The sequence below is a fragment of the Impatiens glandulifera genome, chromosome 1 (genome assembly GCF_907164915.1).
Source record: "Impatiens glandulifera chromosome 1, dImpGla2.1, whole genome shotgun sequence".
In the NCBI taxonomy this organism is placed as follows: domain Eukaryota; kingdom Viridiplantae; phylum Streptophyta; class Magnoliopsida; order Ericales; family Balsaminaceae; genus Impatiens; species Impatiens glandulifera.
In genome coordinates this window covers 22,483,832-22,506,349 of record NC_061862.1, presented here as the reverse complement: position 1 = coordinate 22,506,349, position 22,518 = coordinate 22,483,832, and the positions used below count along the sequence as shown (strand labels likewise).

General features: G+C 36.2%; 1 protein-coding gene across 1 annotated transcript; it reads right to left on the bottom strand.

The window, feature by feature from the left end:
- Positions 1-18,270: 18,270 nt before the first annotated feature.
- On the bottom strand, positions 18,271-21,464 carry LOC124922092 (F-box/LRR-repeat protein 12-like). Its single transcript, XM_047462817.1, has 2 exons — positions 20,114-21,464; positions 18,271-18,581 (listed from the first exon to the last, which is right to left on the bottom strand). The coding sequence occupies exon 1, from the start codon at positions 21,321-21,323 to the stop codon at positions 20,154-20,156; it is 1,170 nt and encodes a 389-aa protein (XP_047318773.1). The 5' UTR covers positions 21,324-21,464; the 3' UTR covers positions 18,271-18,581; positions 20,114-20,153.
- Positions 21,465-22,518: the final 1,054 nt, after the last annotated feature.

The following is a 22,518-nucleotide window of genomic DNA, read 5'->3' as shown; positions in this document are numbered from 1 at the left end:
CCAACCAACAAACTACAACTATGGTGATAAATCCAATGTAAGATGATATAACTGTAACTATTTGGGACACTTCAAGTGGGAATGCAGAAAACCGAGGAGGGATGACCGGAAACCGGACAACCAAAATAACCGAAATAACTATCAACAAACCGATGAAGGAAGTGAAGTTCAGAAAGCATTGATAGCCGATGATGGAGGAAGCTTATGGGCTCACAGTGACAATGATGATGAACTCACATGCCTCATGGCAAATGAGGAACATGTATTTGACTCCCCTTGTGAAGAATTTACTAAAGATGAGTTATATAATGCATTGAATGATATGGTAGCAGAGTATAAGAACCTACTTTCCTTGTTACCTAAACAACTCAACTTTAGAGCCGACCCTATAGTACCCATTCTGACAGAACCAGAAATATCCATTCTAACCGAACTAGAGATCATAGAACCTGATGAAATCCCTACCTTAGAAACTGAGTTAGCACCTGAACCACCACTCAAGACCGAACAGTCTAGTGAATCAGCTCGAGAACTGACCGAGGAAGAAAATGCCCGACTACAGTATAAAATGGCCGCATATAAAAGATCTAGTGACATGGTAAAGAAGATGTGTAGCTATAAGAGACATCCTTTTTGCATGTTTGGTCTAGGGTACAAAAATGATAGATCCAAAAACCAAAAACCCGTAGACAAAGTAAGGTTCACAAAGAACGACCTCCCTCTTATAAGTTTCATTAGAAGCTCTTTAACCGCTGAAGAGGAATTGACCGCATATTATACGGCAGAAAAACTAACCTATGTAGGTCCAACCGACTCTGAGAAGCTTAACCCTGAGAAAAGGAAAGTCAACCTGCTCAAAAATAGGAGAGCAAATCCTCAACCGCCTAGGACAAACCAAAAATCACCCTCATTTAAGGCCTTTATAGAAAAACCGAAGTATCCAAAACCGAGTGCCAAAAGGACGGTCAAGACCTTAGCAAAGAAAGCTGTCCGGTTTGTCAAAGTCTGGATGCCCAAGGGACTAATCGCATGTGGACCCAAGTAAATGTGGGTACCAAATAGTTGTAAATATGTACATTTTGTAGGATTTAAAGAAACGGCTAGGAAACTCTGAGTGGTACTTGGATAGTGGTTGCTCCAGGCATATGACCGGGAACAACAACCTTCTAACCGACATCAGAATAGAAACCGGTGCACTAATCACTTTCGGTGACAACTCAAAAGGTAGAACTGTGGGCAAGGGTAAGATTGTCCATGGTAACCTGACAATTGATAATGTACTCTTAGTTGAAAACCTACGTTTTAACCTACTAAGTATTAGTCAAATGCGTGATGTTGGATACACGGTAGAATTTCTTAAACATGCATGCCTAGTTAAGAATTCTCAAGGTACCATACTACTAACTGGAAATAGGCTAGGAAATATCTACAAGGTAGACTGGAAAACTAAGGTAGAATATCATGTATGCATGATAGCTAAGACTGATCAAACCTGGTTGTGGCATAAAAGACTAAACCATCTGAACATGAAAACTTTAAACTATATTCGCGGTAAAAAGTTAGTCGACGGAATTCCTGACATAGTATTTAATAAGGATAAGGTTTGTTCAGCATGTCAAATGGGTAAACAAACTAGGTCAACCTTTAAAAGTAAAGGAAATATTCAATCTAACCGATGCTTAGATCTCCTTCACATGGATTTATTTGGACCAATTCAGGTCATTAGCCTATGAGGTATGCTTTACACCATGATAGTTATTGATGATTACTCTAGGTATACATAGGTAATATTTCGACCATCTAAACGTGAAACCGCATCAAACTTAATCACACTACTTAAACGTTTGCAAAATGAAAAATCAACTCGCATTAATAGCATTAGAAGTGATAGAGGTACCGAATTTACTAACAGCACTTTAACCGCATTTCTTGATGAATCCGGTATTAGACACGAGTTGTCTAGTGCTAGGACTCCTCAACAAAATGGCCTGGCCGAGAGAAGAAACCGGACTCTCAAGGAAGCCGCACGGTCCATGATAGCCGATTCGGGTATTGCTCAAAAATTTTGGGCTGAGGCTATCAACACTGCACGTTATACACAAAACCGGTCTCTGATTAACAAGTTTCATAACAAAACACCGTATGAGGTATACTTTAACAGGGTTCCCAACCTTAAGTACCTTAAGATTTTCGGTTGTAAATGCTATATTCATATAAATGGTAAAACCTATCTTTCTGCTTTTGATGCAAAAACCGATACTGGGATCATGTTAGGTTACTCAGTAGTGAGTAAGGCATATAGAGTATATAATAATAGAACCTCAACCGTGGAGGAATCACTTCATATTGTTTTCGATGAATCGGTTGAAAGCAACACTGCATCATGCTTTGATTTGCACAACAGATTGGAAAATAACAATATTCATTCTGATGGTGAAGATGAAATTCCGGTTTTCAGGCGGTTTGTCCATGACCAAATGGGTAATGTTGAAGCCCAGCCGGATCAAGCTGTCCCACGACATGAAGCTGACACCTCGGTTCAAACCGAGGAAATCGGTCGGCCTGACAATCCTGCTCAGCCTACCGATATGTCTAGCCTTGGTCAAATAAATGGTAACTTGGTAGACATCCCTGAACCGAATTTCAAAAGGAACACTAAACATCCTCCTGAGCAGATTATAGGTGACCCTTCAGAACCTGTTCGAACTAGGCGTCAAATTATGGAGGAATACTTTAATTCCGCCTTTATATCCCAGATTGAGCCGAAAAGAGTGGATGAAGCATTGTCAGATCCGGATTGGATCTTGGGAATGCAAGAAGAATTAAACTAGTTCGAGAGTAATAAAGTCTGGTACCTAGTCCCTAGACCAAAAGATCAACCGGTCATAGGAACAAGATGGGTATTTAGAAATAAACTCAATGAAGACGGTTTGGTCACGAGGAACAAAGCCAGATTAGTGGCACAAGGTTACAAACAGGAAGAAGGCATTGATTTTGAAGAATCATTCGCCCCTATAGCTAGGATTGAAGCTATTAGGATTTTTATAGCCTTTGCTGCATTAAAAAACTTTAAGGTTTTCCAAATGGATGTTAAAAGTGCATTTTTGAATGGTGATCTACGTGAAGAGGTATATGTTGAACAACCACCCAGTTTCAAAAATGCCGAACTACCCAACCATGTATACCGGTTAAACAAATCTTTATACGGTCTAAAACAAGCTCCTAGAGCCTAGTATGACACACTAACCGCATTTTTGTTAAAACATGACTTCACCATCGGTTCGGTGGATAAAACATTATTTAAGTTTGAGAAAAAGGAACATATCCTACTTGTTCAAATCTATGTAGATGGTATCATCTTCGGCTCAACCAATCCTAAGTTATGTGATAAATTTTCAACCCTGATGACTAACAAATTTGTAATGAGTATGATGGGAGAATTAAGTTTCTTCCTAGGTCTTCAGGTTAAACAACTCGAAGAAGGAACTTTCATTAGCCAACCCAAGTACACTAAGGAACTGTTAAAGAAATTCGGGATGGATACATGCTCCTCAGCGGCTACTCCAATGAGCTCATCGGTCAAATTGGACAAAGATGATGAGGGTCAATTAGTAGACCTGACCGCTTACCGGGGCATCATCGGTTCTCTCCTATACCTGACAGCAAGTAGACCGGATATTCTATATGCAGTCGATGTGTGTGGAAGATTCCAAGCCAATCCAAAACAATCCCACTACACAGCCGCAAAGAGAATATTGAAATACCTAAAGGGAACACCTGACGTCGGCCTGTGGTATCCAAAGGATTCATCCTTTAACCTAACGAGCTATTCAAATGCAGACTATGCAGGTTGCAAGATTGATAAAAAAAGCACCAGCGGAACATGCCAATTCCTAGGTGACCGGCTTGTCTCATGGCATAGCAAGAAACAAACATCAGTTGCCACATCAACCGCAGAAGCTGAATACCTAGCGGTCGGAAGCTGCTGTTCACAACTTCTTTGGATCCAACAACAACTGAAGGATTTCGGTGTCACAGCCGAAGAGTCTACGATCTTCTGTGATAACACAAGTGCCATAGCAATCACCTACAATCCGGTTCTACACTCTAGAACCAAGCACATTGACATAAGGCACCACTTCATTCGGGAACATGTCATGCTGAAGCACATCCGGTTGGAATACGTATTAACAGATCAACAAGTAGCCGATATCTTCACCAAGCCTCTACAGGAAGCTAAGTTCTCTCAATTCAGACTTACACTCGGTTTAACCGACATTAGTCAGATCATCTCTAAGGATGCTTAAAAGGAAAATTGGTTCGGACAGACAAAACCGGTAGTTCCTCCTAAACTGTTGGATTTCAAATTTCCCAAGGTATTTATGGAAGAACCGCCTGGTTTATCAGTCAGAGTAAACCGACCGGTTATTTAGTGCATGCACCAAATAACCGCATCGGGACGAACAACTGATAACTGACCGGTTCGGAAATAGCTTATCTTAGATTATTTGAACTTCAAACAAAAGTGGAATAATTACCTGCGTTTGAACTTATCTGTCCTGAAACATTACCTTTTCAAAGTAAAATGGTCGCACCTAAAAAGACGTGAAGATTTGATATCTTTCATGGTCCAGGTCTATGACCAACATCCTAGGCTGTAGACATGCCTATTTCATGCAAAACTCTTTATCCTATGGTTAATAGACATTATCACCTATGATACCTAGATAATAGGCTCCTCTCTCCACTAGTATATAAGATGAAAAAACCTTAAACAAAACAATCACAAGTTGTATAACTCTTCCTCTCACTAAGACAAAATGTCTCAGTTTCTAAACATCCTTCAAGTGGATTTCAACTCTGCTCAAAGCACTGAGCATTATGAGGTCTTCAAGATGATCAAGTCTCTTGAAGATACTGGTCTCCAAATCTTTCTAGATGACAAACATGTCATCTATTCTGAGTCTGTCCTGGAGTTCTTTTATAACGTCAGGGTTTTTCGTGGAACTCCCCACTTTGACACTCACATCCAGTCAAAGGTAAGAGGAATCGTATTTGACTATACCGAAAATGACTTTACCAGATGCTTTAACCTACCAAAGTAGGGGCTAACTGATCTCAACATACCGGTCGAACTAAAAGCCGAGATCTCCTTAGCCTTTGCCCGGTCAAGCCATCTAGTGGATGACCACGGTGCTAAGTCACTATTGAAAGCTGAATACCAGCTTTCAATGATGTAATCGGTCGAGGCATCCTGGGAAGGGATGTGACCAACACATACTGCACCGCTGCCTTCAACATGATGGTTGCTATAACTACTAGCACACTAGTCAATTGGTCGAGGGTACTGTTCGACGTCCTAATCTGGATGATTGGCGTTCAAATAGTCGGCCTCGTTCCCCAAATAAGTTGTCTGCTTCTAGAGCTTGGAGTTCCAACATGCCCGGGGGAAGGGCTGAATCAAGCCCAAGTACTTACCAAGGAAGTTACCGACTCTTTCTATGAGCGGTTTGAGAAGGCTTGGAAGAGGAGGAACCGTCACATCCACTCCAACGGTCACACCAACTCAAGCGGTCATTAGGTCACTCCTTCTTACACCCGGTCATTTTGCTGCACGCACCGGCTGTATCTTTGTTCAACTCTCTTATGATCATTTCGGCTTCATCTATGTTCTCTTCGGTTTAATCTAGGTTATCTTCGGTTTCAATCGGTTAATTTTCAATGTGTTGTTGCATCAGTCATTAATGAAAAGTAACATTTAATTAATGAGGTAACCCCCAACTACTTACTACCCAACTAACTTAGTTACTTTTCAACTAAATACCTACCTCGAGCTCCGAAATAGGTCAAAAGTAACCTCTTCCCAACACACTTTGGAAACATAAATATTCCCTTGTCCAATAAGACAAAACTGACATTCAATGTTGATATTTTCCCTCCAAAACCGGATCTATATAAAGAGACCTTTCCTAATCAAGTTAACACATCTCAAATCATAAATCTCTTAAACTCCTTCTCTCTCTAATAGCAAAGTTTGAATCATGTCGAGCAGAACTCTAGGAAACTTCTTGAGCATCAACTTCGATTCATGTATGGAACATTGGGATATAGAAACAAAGGAGGTCATGTTTGAATCTCTCATTGACACCGGTCTTCGAACCTTTCTCGAAGAATCCGGTCCCATACTTCTTGAGGATGTCAAGACTTTCTTCAGAAGTGCTTGCATCAGAGGAAACTATATCGTTTCCACGGTGAGAGACCATACCTTCTGGCTGGATGAAGCCGAATTTGCCCAGATGTTCAACCTGCCCACAGAAGGGTTTTCCGACTTCCCTACCCGGGTGGGAAGCGCCGCAACCAATCACTCAATATTCTTCTCTGGAACCGATGAACCGGTGGAAAATCATGGGTTAAAAACCCGCCTTGCTCACCACATCCAACTCCTTCATGAGATCGTAAACCGCTCTATCATTTGTCAATCCCCGAATCAGCGTTACTCCAAGAAAACATTCGACATGATGACCTATATTATTAGCAACACGGCCATCAATTGGTCATCAGTTATGATAGAAAAATTAAGTAAGTTAATTTTCAAACCGGCCACCCATTAGAAGTTTTGAATATTTATTCTAAATAATCAAAAAGGGAGAAATTGATAGAAAAATTAAGTAAGTTAATTTTCAAACCGGCCACCCATTACAAGTTTTGAATATTTATTCTAAATAATCAAAAAGGGAGAAATTGATAAAAAAATTAAGTAAGTTAATTTTTGGAACCGGCCAGACAAACTAAACAATTGTTAACTTTCATGTGCAGATACAGATCAAAACCGTATGAACCGGTTGGCGTATCAAAACCGGCTGCTACTATACTTCAAAGAAACCAGTTTCAAGTAATCAAGTCAAAAGATCAGAGGAACCAGTTTTTACTTTCTCAAGCAACCGGTCAGCAAAGACAAAAGTTTACACACCAGCCGGATCATACAGCACAAGACACAAAAACCAGAAGATTCAAACTTCAAGAGTGACGTACCATGACGAAAGAAACGTGTCTTGAAAGAATAAAAGAAGATCGGATCCGATCGGAAGCATGCGAGGAAAGCAATGATGCTTTATTGATCCGAAGTTGACAACCTGAGGTGCATGTCCAACACGTGTCCAAATCTGAAAACCGTCTATGTCATCTTCTGCTCAGAGCTGCCTGCATGACTGCCAGGTGTTGAGGAAGGTGAAGCGTGCAAGCAACCTCTCTGCACCAGGCGTGATAATGATCAACCAATCCAGATGAAAGAGAAGAAAAGTGACCGTTAGATCTTCTCAGCTATAAAAGGAAGATGAAGCGTCTTCATTCAATGCGAATCGATCAAGCAATAAAATCATTCAATACAATTCAAGTGATAAGATTCTAGAGAGATAAACTTGTATATTCAAAACCGGTGTGTCTAAAACCGTAAGCTTTCTATACTGTGTTGTGTTGAGTTGTTGTATTACATCAAAGAGTGAGTTTGGTGTAACCGGCGAGTAGCGAAGTTGGGCTCGACCGGAGGTATTGTTATAACTATAAAAGTTAGTGGAGATCCTTCTCATAATCTGAGAAGAAGGGGTGACATAGGAGAGTTTGCTCCGAACATCCATAAAAATCCTTGTCTCGTGTTCTTTCGTTGCTTTCATTATCTAACCTCAAACCAATCGTACTCCTAAAACCGGTCACTCATATCCATAAAACCGACTCCTTCTAAAACATCATCTAAAGTCGCATACGTTGCTTCAACCTGAAACAGACATTTCCGCCCTTGAACCCGGTTCAAGAGTCTGTGACAGTTTGTGTAGTGCTGAGAACGGTTATAGTCTCTAACCGGACTATCACCAAAGTGGTGTGTGTGTTGTAAGCGGCCACCCTTCTTGAAACCGAAAACACATCGGTCCTCCAAGGGCGTCCCCGATCCTAACAAGTTATCTTCCAGAACTTGAAAACAATGGTGCTGACTAAGAAAGGTCTCGGTTATGCTCCTCACATCAGTCGGATCATTCTCAAGTACCGCCCAGAATTTGGACCGGGCACACCGGCATCTCCTTCAAACATCCTTGACATAGATGAAGTGGAAGAAAAGCTCACAAGAGTCGTTATCACATAAGTTATATCTTTATTTCTTATGTATTTCTATTTCCAAACCGATCCATATATCGGTTTCTATCTTGTACATTCATTCAATGAAACTCTATTTCAGTCTAAATAACCGGGTTAACATAACAATCAGAATATCCATCTAAGTAACCGGTTAATATTATTAAGTAACTTCGTTTTCATTGAAATATCCGGTCAATATCAAAGAAACCGCGTCTTCGCAGTTATGCACGGTCTCAAGAAAAACCGCTTAATCAAAAGTTGTAAATATTTAGAACACTCATAACCGGTTAAATTGATAGACAAACCTGTGTTCGTAGAACTTTCCGGTCAAGATCAAAACACCGCATCATCGCAGTTAACAAATTACTCTATAAAACGTTTTCAAAAGGGATTGCCTCATCAAAACCGAAATCGAAAATTTTGAGGGAAATTTCGCGCCTAGAAATTCCCGCTCATAAATCCCGCCATTGACTTCTCGCCTCTGATTTGGCGCCCTTAGCTTCCCGCCCATTGATTGCCGCCTCTTTGATTACCGCCCTTAGCTTCCCTTCCATTGATTGCCGCCTTTTGGCTTGGAGGGAAAAATCCCGCCAAAAGTTGATGGGACGGTTGGGCTTCCAGACCGCGCCTATAAAAAGGGTCCTTGGTCATTTCATTCTACTCTTACGCGAAACAGCTTTCTCTATCTAAGCTATCAAACTTTCTCACAGCGGTCATTCTCTTGTTCTCTCAAACTCTCTCAATCATCAACAATGGGTCGTGCTTCGGTTTTATTCAAACATATCATTCAGGTGAATTTTGAGGAGATTCGACAAAACGGTTCGGTTCCGGCAAAGGAAGTTCTTACTCGGATTTCCGAAGCCGGACTCGAGTACTTTCTAGGCGGTCCTTTTGTTCTCTACAGGGAAGCGGTTGAAGAATTCTTCAAAACCGCATCCCTCTCCGGCGACAAAATAACTGCAATTGTTGGCGGCAAGCAATTCGATATAACCGAAGAGTCGGTTGCGGAAATCCTACGTCTTCCAACAGATGGCTGCAACGCTTCGATGGAACTAGACCCAACAACATTCGAGGCGGCTTGCCAAATTCTCTTGGCAACCGGGGCTCCTGTAAAAGTATCCGGTAAGAAGTCATCACTGCGACCGGAATATATACCGCTCTGTGACATCTTCACTAAGTCGGTTCAAGCGAGATGTGGAAATTTCGACAACCTCACCAAGGCCAAAATCGAGATGCTTATCGGCTTACTGGACGGTATAAACGTCAACTGGGCGAAGGAGATTTTTAACAACCTGAAAGACATGGTGAAACCGGATTCCACCCGGTCATGGGGATACGCCATCCCTCTTTGGAAGATCATGCTCCAGAACAACATCAACATCGGTCCTAGTATTCTTCTCTCATCGAGCAAGATAATAAGATCCCGACAACTCCTAGAGAAGAAGCAGGCGGCCCCCGGTTCTACAGGTGGCCGAAGGAAGAAATCTACCGCCGAGACACCGACTCCGGTAAAAGGCAAGTCCGGAAGCAAGGACAAACAGCCGATGGAATCTGCGGAACCGCACTCTGAAACACGAGATGAGGAAGATTCGGCCTCCACGTCTGACCGAACCGCCTCACATAATACTGAAGGCAATGATTCCGGTAAAGAAATGGGACCGACTGAACAGGAACAATCGGCCAATATTGAAACCGATGCAGAAGACCGTGAGTGGAAGAGGTTCCCGTTGACAACGACCAAAAGATAGCCGCGAACATTGTACGAAAAATCTTGGAGGAAATCGATCTGCGAGCTCAAGCGGCTGCCGCAGTATACTGGGAATGGTTCGAGTACCGGTGCGACAAATTCTTCAAGCACATGCTACCGGGCCTAACCGATGGACAAAGTTTCAGAAGGCTGAAGGAGATGGAAGAAGACGTTATAAGACTCACAAACGCCGAGGATCCTAACGAAGCCATGGACCGACACGCAATAGTGAGACCGCGTGCTCGACTACAAAAGCTAACCGTACACATACGAAAGCTTACAGAAAGGTATGTTGCGAGAACATCGAAGGCTAAGTTACAACTCCTGGTGTTGGATATGCTTGAGGTCAAGAAAGGATAATTCACTGATGAGATAGAGCAGATTGAAGCGGTGCGCAGATAGAGAGGTACAACGCACTCTCCGCGTTTTGAAACCGATGACGGACAGAATCGAGGTGATACATCTCCTCTGTCGGATCCGGTCATCAACGAAACCGACGAAAGGACAGAGACTCCTTTCACCGGGCCACTTGAAATCGGTCAACCTGGGGATTCAGAACCGGATGTCACAGAAGAAAGAGTAAAGACTCTTATTCAAGAGTTTGCCAACTCAAAGGTTCGACCATGGAAGAGGAAAATAAAGAAAGCCTCTCTTCAAACAATTAAGTTAGCCGAAACAACGAGAGATGATCTTGTGAAGGCAGATGCCCGGATCACAGAAATCGAAGCCGACTACCGGGACGATACTACTATGCACAACGATCATCTTAAGCGAACCGAAGACTTGGAAGATAAGACCTCCAAGATGGTGGATGACTTGGAACGGTTTCAAGAGAAAACCGATCAACAGTTCACAAAGGTAGATGAGGACCTAGGATGGTCAAGCAATGAAGTCGGCTCGACACTTGACAGGGTCAGAGATCTTGAAAAGAAGAATGCAAGCCTTGAAGAGCGCAACGACAAGCTTGAAGCCGGCCTTAAGGCGGTCACCGAACAAGTGGCTGAGATGATAAATTCCAAGATTAATGTTGATAAAGCGGTTGAAGAGGCAAATGCTCAAGCGGCTAAAGAACTACAGGATGCCTTGGATGAACAGAACCGGACAGAGAAGAAAGCACCGCGGTCATCTGATGCGAACTTCAACGAACGATTACGGATATCAATGGCCAGAGATCCGGCACTTGCAAAGAGCATAGCAGCTCAAGAGGCCGAGGATGCAGACCAGTTAAACACTGAAAAACGAAGGCTCGCCGATTATGCCAAGGCTCACAAGAAGACCAAGGCGGCTTCTTCCTCTTCGGTTCCGGCAAAACGGAAAAGGAAAATATCATCAAGGAAGGTTCAAGTAACCGAGATGCTGGAGAGGATCACCGAGACGAATATCGAAACTCCACCGAACCCGGCTTCCCAAACCGAGGATGAAATCGAAGAGAATCTCGAGTCGCGATCTACAAGACAGCGAGTTCTCAATACAGCTCCAATCGGCACGGTCGGTCAACCGCAAGCTGGAGGTTCATCTTCAAGAACGGCTCAACCGGATGAGGAGCAACCAACCGATGATATGATGAAAGACTTCCTGCTATCCGAATCAGAATAGGGGATTTCTTTTCTTAATCTATGTTTATTTCGGTTTTTTACATATATAATACTTTCCCCTTTCCGGTTACTTTTATATATATAAAGTTATTTTTGAAACCGGCCTATATTTGCAATCTTACATAGTTTTGATAATTTTAAACAAAATAATCAAAAAGGGAGAAATTGATAAGATAAAAGATTAGAATCTTCCAAAAATTTTCTCAAAATTTTGTCAAATTTTTCGAAAAATTCTCCCAAGTCAGTTTCAAAAATCCGGTCAAATAAAGAACCGGCCTACGTTTGCAATCTTACATGATTTTGATAATTTTAAATAAAATAATCAAAAAGGGAGAAATTGTTAGATAAACCTAGCCAGTTTGTCATACATACTAGAAGAACAAACTTTCAATTCTGATAGATTGACCGCCAAGTCTGAAAAGTTGACCGCCAGGTCTGAATCACTGAACCTCTGCTCAGCCAATCAGATTCAAGGAAGTGAAATATGACCGTTGGCATATTTCACCTATAAAAGGAGCAGTTGAAGAAGAGTAAATGCGGGACACAGTGAACAATAAATTTACAAGTGATAAGATTGTGTTCTCTCTCTAGAAAGCTTAAGTGCTAAGTTGAAGTGTGTATTTACAATTTCTGTGTAAACTGTACGGGTGTTATCGAGCAGGAAATAAGTCTCGATCGGATTGTATTTGTATTCCTTAGTGAATATCCTTCTCGCGGTTTCGAGAGGAAGGGGTGACGTAGGAGTTTTATCTCCGAACATCCATAAAAACTTGTCTTGTTATTTACTTTCCGCCTGATTTATTTTATAACCGAGCTGTACTAATCGACCTATACCATTTTGACCGACTCTACACTATCTAAACCGAATCACCAAGTTACAAAAACTGACCCATCAATTTCCAAATCTGCCTTGTACAAAAACCGGTTCTGCCTATCTCGTGAGTGTGTTGCTTCAACCTGAAACAAACCTCTTCCGCGCTTGAACCTAGTTCAAGGGTTTGTGACAGTTTGTGTAGTATTGAAACCCCGGTGTTAATCTCTAACCGGATTAATCACCACCCTTTGAGTGAGACGCGCTAACCGGCCCAACCCCGGTCCTCCAGCCGCGACCTAGATCCTAACAATATATATATATATATATATATATATATATATATATATATATATATATATATATATATATTGTTTTTGAACAAAATGATATGGTTATATTTATTAAATTTTCTTTTCCAATTATTTCAACGTTTATATTTCGGTTTTTTAATTATTTTATAGGCTCAAAAATATAAATATGGAGGAACAAAAATGATTGTCCTCCTCTTGGACAAAGTTTGAATGAAAATTTTAGTTTTTAGTAAAATGCGTGTCCAAGCTTGAGTAATAGACACTTTATTTGAATCTCCCAAATTTATTATTTTTCTTGGATTTATTTACTGAAAACAATTAAAAGATAGAGAGATAAAACCTAATAATGCCCATGTCACGACATTTCCAACCCGATGCTCGTATGACGTTTGTTGGAGAATTCGAAATGCAACGGCTATCCATTTAGTTCATCTTGACAACTATTGGTTTTGACCCGACTAGGGCTTAATTTGTCCACTTAAACTAAGAATTAAAATGTTCTGATGTTTGACTTAACTTATCTACTTTAGCTAAGAAATAAAAACCTTACGTTTGACTTAGTTTGTCCACTTAAACTAAAAACTCTGAAGCGTTTCTATTTTTAACCCGACTATTGCTTAGTTTGTCCACTTAAACTACGAAAGGTCTATTAGCTTGTCCACTTAAGATAAATTATTCTATATCTAGCTTATTCAATTAAATTAAGAAACTTTAAATTACTTAGTTTGTCCACTTAAGCTAAGTATAATGTGTTTGACTTAGCTTGTCCACTTAAGCTAAGTATCTTTTATGTTTAGCTTGTTCACTTAAGCTAAAATCTTTTGTGTTTAGCTTTTCCACTTAAACTAAAATATTTTATGTTTGACTTAACTTGTTTACTTAAGCTAAGAAACATAGATCTTCGTTATTCAAAATAGCTTGTTCACTTAAGCTAAGACTTAGTTTGTCCACTTAAACTAAGTAACTAAAAACTTTTTATTTTCATTTTAATATAAATGCCTCTAGAATAAAATGTTTTAGTAATTTCTTTTTATCACATGACTAGTCAACCATATTTGAGAAACAAAATGTAGACTTTTTCAACCTTCTAGGTATTTGGGTGCTTTTACGTTCTCATGTTTTGGTGACTTTGGATCAAAACATCTTCAAGAAGCGGTTCAGTGCATTGCCTCTTTAACTATTTAAAATGAGACTAATAATAAGTGCATTTCTTCGACACAAAGTTTATCAATTACAAATTCAAACTCTAGTACGAACGATAACGTCGATTTTTCTTGAAGGATCCTATATGCTCGAACATCAATATATGAAGTTCACGTCAAACTTAATCTCCAACCACGTACCGTGAGGTTAGATCTCGTTTCTCTTCAGGAAGTTATGTACTTCGAACTCTAAGCCTTACAGTGTATTTCCTTATACATACTCAAGGTATATCTGATAGAATCGATACACTCTTGTTCTTCTTTTTGCAAATCTGACAAAAGTCTAGGTGAACAACAAGTGGTGATTTCAATATCTCAATCATTATGAGTGTATTTTCCACCATTTCTTTTCCAATGGTCGGGATATATTTGATAGAATCGATACACTTATGTTCTTGCATTTAACAATCCGAACAAGAGTCTAAGTTGAACAACAAGTGGCGATTTCAATTTCTCAACCAACACAATCTTGTTTAATATAAGTTCTTATATTTTCCTATTTTTTTTTTATATATTTTGTTTTTGAACAAAATGACATGGATATATTTATCAAAAAAAATTCCAATTTTTTCAACGTTTATATTTCGGATTTTTAATTCTTTTCGTAAGCTCAGAAATATAAATCTGGATGAAAAAATGAGTGTCTATAAATACCATGTAACATAGTCATATGCTAGTCTCTCCTGATTTGAGTTAGCTCAAACTCTTTTCTAAGGACAATTGGCTGATTTTTGAACCATTGATCATGTCAAAACATGGTTCCTCTTCCATCACAATATGTACTTCAATGAGCCTCAAAGCGTTTTCTTTGAGTTTCAAGATTTTCTTTAATGACAAAGCCATATCCTTTTTGATCTCGCACGTCCAAATTCAATCTTTAATCTAGTGAATTTCGCATTTCCCTTTTCTCTATTGAGTCTTGCAAGGCAAAACTCGAATTGTGTGGTTGATAACTGTAGGGTTGGTTAACACAATTGAATTCCTCATATTTCCGTGGTGATCTAATTTTTGTTGTTGGTCAATTTAGGGTGGTCCTCAATCAAAAGTTATGAAAATCAAAATTTTAGAAAGTAAAGGTCACTAGCTGCGCGAAGAAGACGACCAAGTCGCATAGGTCTTATGTTCGCATGGTGTTGGTCTTGGGCATTCTGCGTCCATGTAATGAGCTTGTGTTCTACATCGAGTGGGTCAGGGAACCGTGCCTGGGTTCAGTCCTCCGCGCCTTGTTCTGCATGGACTGGGCTTGGGCTCCGTGCCTAAGTTCGGTCCTTCGTGCCTTTGACCTTTGTTATTGGGGGATTGACCAGCCTCATGGGTTGTGCCGTTGGCGGCTACGATCCGCGTCGGACTTCCTACGACTTTTCTAATCAACACATATATAATAATAATAATAATGCCTAATTTAAATTTGTTTGGTTTGCGGGTCGAGAGTTGTGGTTAGTTTAGATATATATATGTGAGAGTAAATGTATACTTGAGTCGGATTGTGGGTTAACCCACCCATAAACTTGAAATAGTTAAAAATAAAATTAAAAATGTTATATGTATGTTTTGAAGTTGCAACCTAACATAAAAGTACAACTCTTTAACCAACTATACTAATAAACTTTATATTTTAAATTCAACACCAAATTTGATGAACGTGGGAGATGTTTAACAATATAAGTTCAACTTTTTAACTAACTAATATATACATATAATAATGTCAAAGTGTGATTCAGGGCTGAAAACCGCAAAGTTCTTCCACGAGGGTGAGTCAAACCTAAAGATGTTCAAGACTATTAAGCATTTTTAGATGCATCTTGGATGGTGGGTGGTTTGTCAGACGAGAGGATAAAGAGACATATGAAAATGTGTGAGTTACAAAATGATGATCAATTGGGGATTAGTGGTGGGACGATGTATAAGAGATATGTGATCAATTTGTATTGGTTGTTGATTTGTTGAAATGAGGGTAAAAGAGGCCGTCTAAGACTTGTGGATTATTTGTCAATGGGGGTAAATATGAATATGAGGGGATAAAGAGACATATGAAAAAATGTGAGTCACAAGATAATAATCAATTGGGGAATTAGTGGTTGTTTTGACGAGGGATAAGAGGTGTGTGATCGATTAGAATTGGTTGTTGATTTGTGGAAGTGAGATATTTTAAATTCAACACCAAATTAAATAAATGTGGGACATTTATTCTTAACCATATAAGTTCAACCTTTTAACTAACTAAATTATATATAATAATGTCGGAAGAGTGATTCAGGGCTGAAAACCTCAAAGTTCTTCCACGAGGTTAAGTCAAAGTTAAAGATATTCAAGACTATTAAGCATTTTTTTTTTGGAAAAACTATTAAATATTTTTATTAAATACTAGGTAAATTCACGTGAGAAAAAATAAAAGTTATTTTTATTAATAAATATATATAATATATTGAGAAAAAATAGACTGAGAAATTTAATTATTTTTATTATATATATATATATATATATCATTAAATATTTTTATTTAATATTAACGAAGAGATATAATTATTTTTATTATATTTTTTATTTGAGTATGAAAATTTTATATAATATATATAGTTATTCAAAATATATATACATACACAAAATTATAAAATTACTCTAACAATTATAAGTGGTCTAGGTTAAAGTGTTAATATTTCATATTTAAGACCAAAGTTCGAATCTCTTTAAATATAATTATTATATATGGGTGCACAAACATTGATAGATGAAGCGAAAACGAGGATGTCAAGTTCAGTAATGCTAATATGGATGAAAAAACTTCGTCCACGAAGGGAATGTCGACTTAAATAACGTAAATATTGGTAAAGTTCTTCAAGAAGGGTGAGCCAAAGCCAAATATCATACTAAAAGGACGAGAAAATAATATAGGTTTATATATGTATATTAAAAATATATAAATTAAAAAAGAAATGTAACTATTTTAAGTTTTAGAGGGATGTATAATTTTTTATTATTTATTTATTATTATAAAAAATAAAATAAGACATTATATATTTGAAATAATAATGTAGAAATGTTAGAACGAAATATTTTAAAAGAAAAATATCAATATATATATTATATATTATTAATTAAAAAGATTGAAAATTAATTATAAAAATAATTAATAAAAAATATTTAAATTAAAAAATTAAATTAAATATGTTAAGTTTTAAATTTATTAAAAAATATATTTATAATTATTTATTATTATAAAAAATCAAAATAAGATACTTGAAAAAATATTTTTTTATTATTACATATTTTATTTATTTAATTATTTATATATCTATATGTATTTTAATTTTAAATAGTTTTTAATAATTTATTATTATAAAAATAAAAATTAAGAGCTTGTATGAACAATGTTTTATTAACAAATATTTTTTATTTAATTATTTTAATTTAATTATTTTTTAATATTTGTTCAATTGTATATTATAATAATTTATTATTATAAAAAATAAATTAAAGCAAGGTATACAACAATTTAATTATCACATATCTTTTTTTTTTAATTATATATATATATATATATTAATTTTAAATATTTTTTTATATTTTTCCAATTATCTATTATATTTATTTTTTTATTTTTAATAAATATTAATTCTTCTTAAATTTGATATTAAATAATTAAAATTAGTATAAATATAAAAAAATTAAAAAACTTAAATGAATTTGTTAAATGATTTTTTATTTTTCTTTTCAAATAAAAATATAATATTAAAGAATATTAGTCCCAAAACTTTATATAATTTGATTGACAAATTTGATTTAAAATTTAATGTTGGATGATTTTTGTTTTTAAATTATTTTTGTTTACTTAATAAATGTTATAAATTTAAAAATAAAAAAATATTAAATTTGGATTAAACTTAATTTTATAAATTAAACCAATTTAAATATTTGAATAATATTATTTTTATTTAAAATGTTATATAAATAATATTAAATTTATATTAAACTTAAATTTTACAAATTAGTCCAATTAATATTTGAATAATATTATTTTATTTAAAATATTTATATATAAATAATATTTTGTTTATATTCTTATACGTGGAAATGTGATATATGATTAATACTAATTTTTTTTTTAATTTCTACTAAACAAATAACAGTTTAAAAGTTCATTTATTTTATTAAATTATCTATCTTATTTATTTTAAAATTATTTAAATAATTGAAAATATAATTATTTTATAATTTAATTGATACGAAATTATTTCAAAAATAATTATTTATTTAAAATCCCATAAAATAAGTCCAAATGAGAATTTTATAAAAAAAATTATTGGCTCACGAATTTTTTTTTAAACTATAAATAAAAAATTGAGTGTACCTATCTTTTTTTTAGATCATAATTCGGATTCTCGAATAAAATGATTAAATGTGATATCAAATAAATAAACTCAGGTAGCTATGATTGTTCAGAACCTAGTTAGTTAGAGTGTACACTATTGCAACTGAGAGTAAAGATTTCCCATGCATCTAGGGACAATACACAATACTTCTTCTTCTTCATGGCTCAACTCAACATCCGGCCGGTCGGTCTTAGCAATTGGAAGGTCTTCCGAGCAAGTAAAGACAAACGAGAATACGGGCTACCAGTGTAAAGAATTGAAAGTCGTTTGCATGAAACTCACTCTTCCTACAAACAACATCCCTTTGCAATGGGTGCAACTGTCTCATTCCCACATATGCCATTGCCAAGAGATAGGTCTAGATATTCATGTCCACCCTCTATTGTTTCTCACATAAACAATACTTAAATAGAATCTGCAAGGAAGAAATTCACTTCTTTTAGCTTTCATGTAATAAATAGGGAAAACAATTTTTAATCAATGTATTCAATCCTATTAACTTATTACAAGAATTGATCACTCCTCGTCGCTGCAGTCTTATTACTTGCATGTTCTTTTAACCTGAGATTCTTCAATTTACAAGTGATATAGCATGCATTAACATCCCGACAAAAACCATAGATTTATCTACGATTAGTTAGACCCTATTAATTAGTTTCTAAATTTTATAATATTAGTTCATTTTTCTATTCCGTACTAATATAAATAGTTGTAAATATAATTAATTAATTCAATCAATCATATTAGTTTAATCTTTCACTTTAAAACTTAATCAAACAGTTATTATTTATTTCTATATTAACAATTTTAAAAAAATTTGGTACAAGAGGTTGATAAGGGAGAATTAAAAAAAAAAAAACGATTTCAATAAAAGAATAATATCACTTCTCAATTCTACAAACAATGAAGTAATTTTATTTGCAAAGTCTTTGTAAGAAGCATGTAAGATTTCCAAAACTTCAAAAGCTAATTTAAATTGTGTTTTAAGTGATAATTTCAAATATATAACTAACAACAAAATTATAAACTGAATATACTAAAATAATAAAAAAGCAGGATAATTCAAGGCACACAAACATCAAAATCGATACGAATCTTGATAAAAACAAAACCATATAGTCAAATTTGAAATTAACCATAAAAATCCAAACTAAAAACATAGTCATATGTATATTGTCATTGCAAAACACACCATGAGATATACCCAAAGAAGGAAATGAAATCCTTACATATTCAACGTTTGTGAACCATTTTAAGTTTAATAAAATCTAGGGACAATAAAATGTCTCCATAGCAATAACAGATAAATTAGAACATGGAAAAAGATAGTTTTTTGATTTTTTTTTAAATTATGTTATTAAACTTAAAAAAAATCATGAACGAAAATTATGTAATAAGGTTGAAACAATTTTATTTGTAAATAAGTTACTAAATAAACACAAATAAATCATGAACGAAAATTATGTAATAAGGTTGAAACAATTTTATTTGTAAAATAGGTTATCAAACATTTAAAAGCTCCTCGTATTAAATTGGTTTTATCAAAAATTTCAAATATATAACTAACTAACAAAGTTACGATACAAAAATAATCAAAAACAGGGATAACTCAAAGACACACAAACATCAAGATACATATCTCGATATAAAAAACAAAACCATATAGTCAAATTTGAAATTAACCATAAGAAATCCAAACTAAAAACAAAGTCATATGTATATTGTCATTGCAAAACACACAATGAGATCTACCCAAAGAAGGAAATGAAATCCATACATATTTGACCTTTCTGAACCCTTTTAAGTTTAATGAAATCTAGGGATAATGGAATGTTTCCATAGAAATTGCAGATAAATTAGAAATGGAAGTCGCTTGAAGCCAATCAAGCCATGTTTTCTGTGAAATTTGTAATAAAATGTATTTTGTGAACTGAAAATCTATCATACCTTTAGAAAGAGCTTATTAGTGAATTCTACTTCAAGATGTTTACTTCTGTAGCTCGAAGAACGCCTCTTTAGGGATAATACTTTCTACATAACCATTTCTCAATTCCACCTCGGGTCTTAGCGATTGGAACACCTCCCGAGCAAGTAAAGACAAACGAGAATTCGGAGTACCAGTGTAGAGAATTGAAAGTCGTTTGCATCCATCCCTCAAGGCTTGCATCCCCACTACACATAAACTGGTGCATCTGTTCACATGAAGCCTCTCCAAGCTCTGGCAGTTCAATCCAATTGATTCCCAACTTGAAAGCCCAATTTGGAGGCAAAAACCTAAGTGCCAGTGTTGCAGAAAACTGCACTCATTTGCAATAACTGCAATTGTCTCATCCCTAACCGTTCTGCACCTCCTTAAGTCGAGGACTCTCAACCTGGAGGATATTCCCCCCCCAATAAAGGTCACCCCATCTCCATTCATGCCCGTGCAAAAAGAGAGGTTAAGAAATTGCATTCCACCCCCGCTCAAAATTCCCTTTATGCCCTCAGGAAACAGCTTGCAGCATTGCGCTACAAGACAGGTTAGAGTCTTCGAACAATCCTTAAAGCCCAAGCCTCTGATGTTTCCGCAATGAGATATTCTCAATGACTGAAGTTGACGGCAATTCATAATAAGATAACTGATTCCTCTGTCGGTAATTTCAATACAGCCTGACAGGTTAATGTCCTTCAATCCAGTGCATCTTCTAGTCAAAATATTGAGTCCGATATCTGTAACATGGGAACTAGAAAGAGTAATACTTGACAGCGAAGGAAACACAGATGCAATGAATGGCATCCCAAGGTCAGTTATTTCAGTACAATAACATAGGTGAAGAGCTTGCAATGTTGAGCTGCACAATGCCAACACTGATAAGCCTGAGTCAGACAATTGGGACCATCCTGTGATGGTGAATGATTTTAGGTTGCGAAAACGCAGCAGCAATCTATTAAGTTTAGTTTCAAGGCTGGTCCTGTTGTTTCGTGAAAGGCTGGTGCTGTTGTTTCGTGACTCTGAGGATTTGATGGGGATAGGTACATAGCAAGTCAATTTTAGAGATCTGAGACTGGAATTTTGAACATCAAGCCAGCTATGGCATGTCAAGCCAAAAGATTCGCGATCTGATATGCTGTCCAGCCTTTCAAAAATCAAATATAAGCAATCAACTGGAAAGGCCATAATTGATTTTAAATAGGCTTGTATTCCTTCCCATGTAAGACCTTTTATTCTTCACATAAAGAAAATCTGCAAAGGGAGAAATCAATCTATTTCATTTAGCTTACATGTAATAAATAGTGAAAATCGCTGGTAATAGATGAAAAATCTGATACTAGGGTAAATATCAGGGTTAGGATTAATTACCCGTTGGGATGCTTGGCCGTTATACGTATAAACGGTTACGAATAAGGCGGGTAGTCGTTATGTTTTAGTTAAGACTTAAAATTAGTTGAACACTCTTGCTAGATTTTCTATCTGATCAGTACCATAATATTGTATTTCAAACCAAATCATTGGGTTTTTCTCCTCATCCAATCTCAAATCTATGAATCAGTCTAATTCACATCTAAATCTACATCCTTATGCATCAAATCTATGAACACTCTTTCTAGATTTTTTATCTGATCAGTACCATAATATTCTATTTCAAACCATATCATTGGGGTTTTCTCCTCATCCAATCTTAAATCTATGGATCAATCTAATTTTTATCTAAATCTACATCCTTATGCATTAAATCTATGAACACTCTTGCTAGATTTTCTATCTGATCAGTACCATAATATTGTATTTCAAACCATATAATTGGGTTTTTCTCCTCATCTAATCTCAAATCTATGAATCAGTCTATCATCTAAATCTACATCCTTATGCATCAAAATCACAAGTGAAAGAGCAGCTAGAAAAAAAGTTACAATCTTATTAGAAAACTAGATATTCAATGTATTGTTAACTCATTACAAGAACTGATCACTTCCTATCACTGCAATTTTACTTACATTTTATCTCAGGATTCGTACACAGAAAACGCAACGCTGGAATCGATCTCGTCCTCGTTTCGTTTCCTTGCAGCCGCGGCGGCGCCTATCTACTCTCTGTATGCTTTGTCAATTACTTGAAAGTTCATATTGAATTTGTGATTAGGGTTTGATACTTTGTAATCTGGGTTTTATGAAGAAAAAAAACATAATCCAGTGATTGATGCCCCAAAAGCCCTAAAACCCAAATTTTTAGCTTTACAAACCCTAACCCATTTAGTAACCTTAATCCGGAATGGGCTTTCGTTTGTGATGATAGTTCATTGATCGATTTGATTACACTCATATTGTTTTTGATGATATTGACCACTAGTAATCAAGTGTTCTTATTCCGCCTC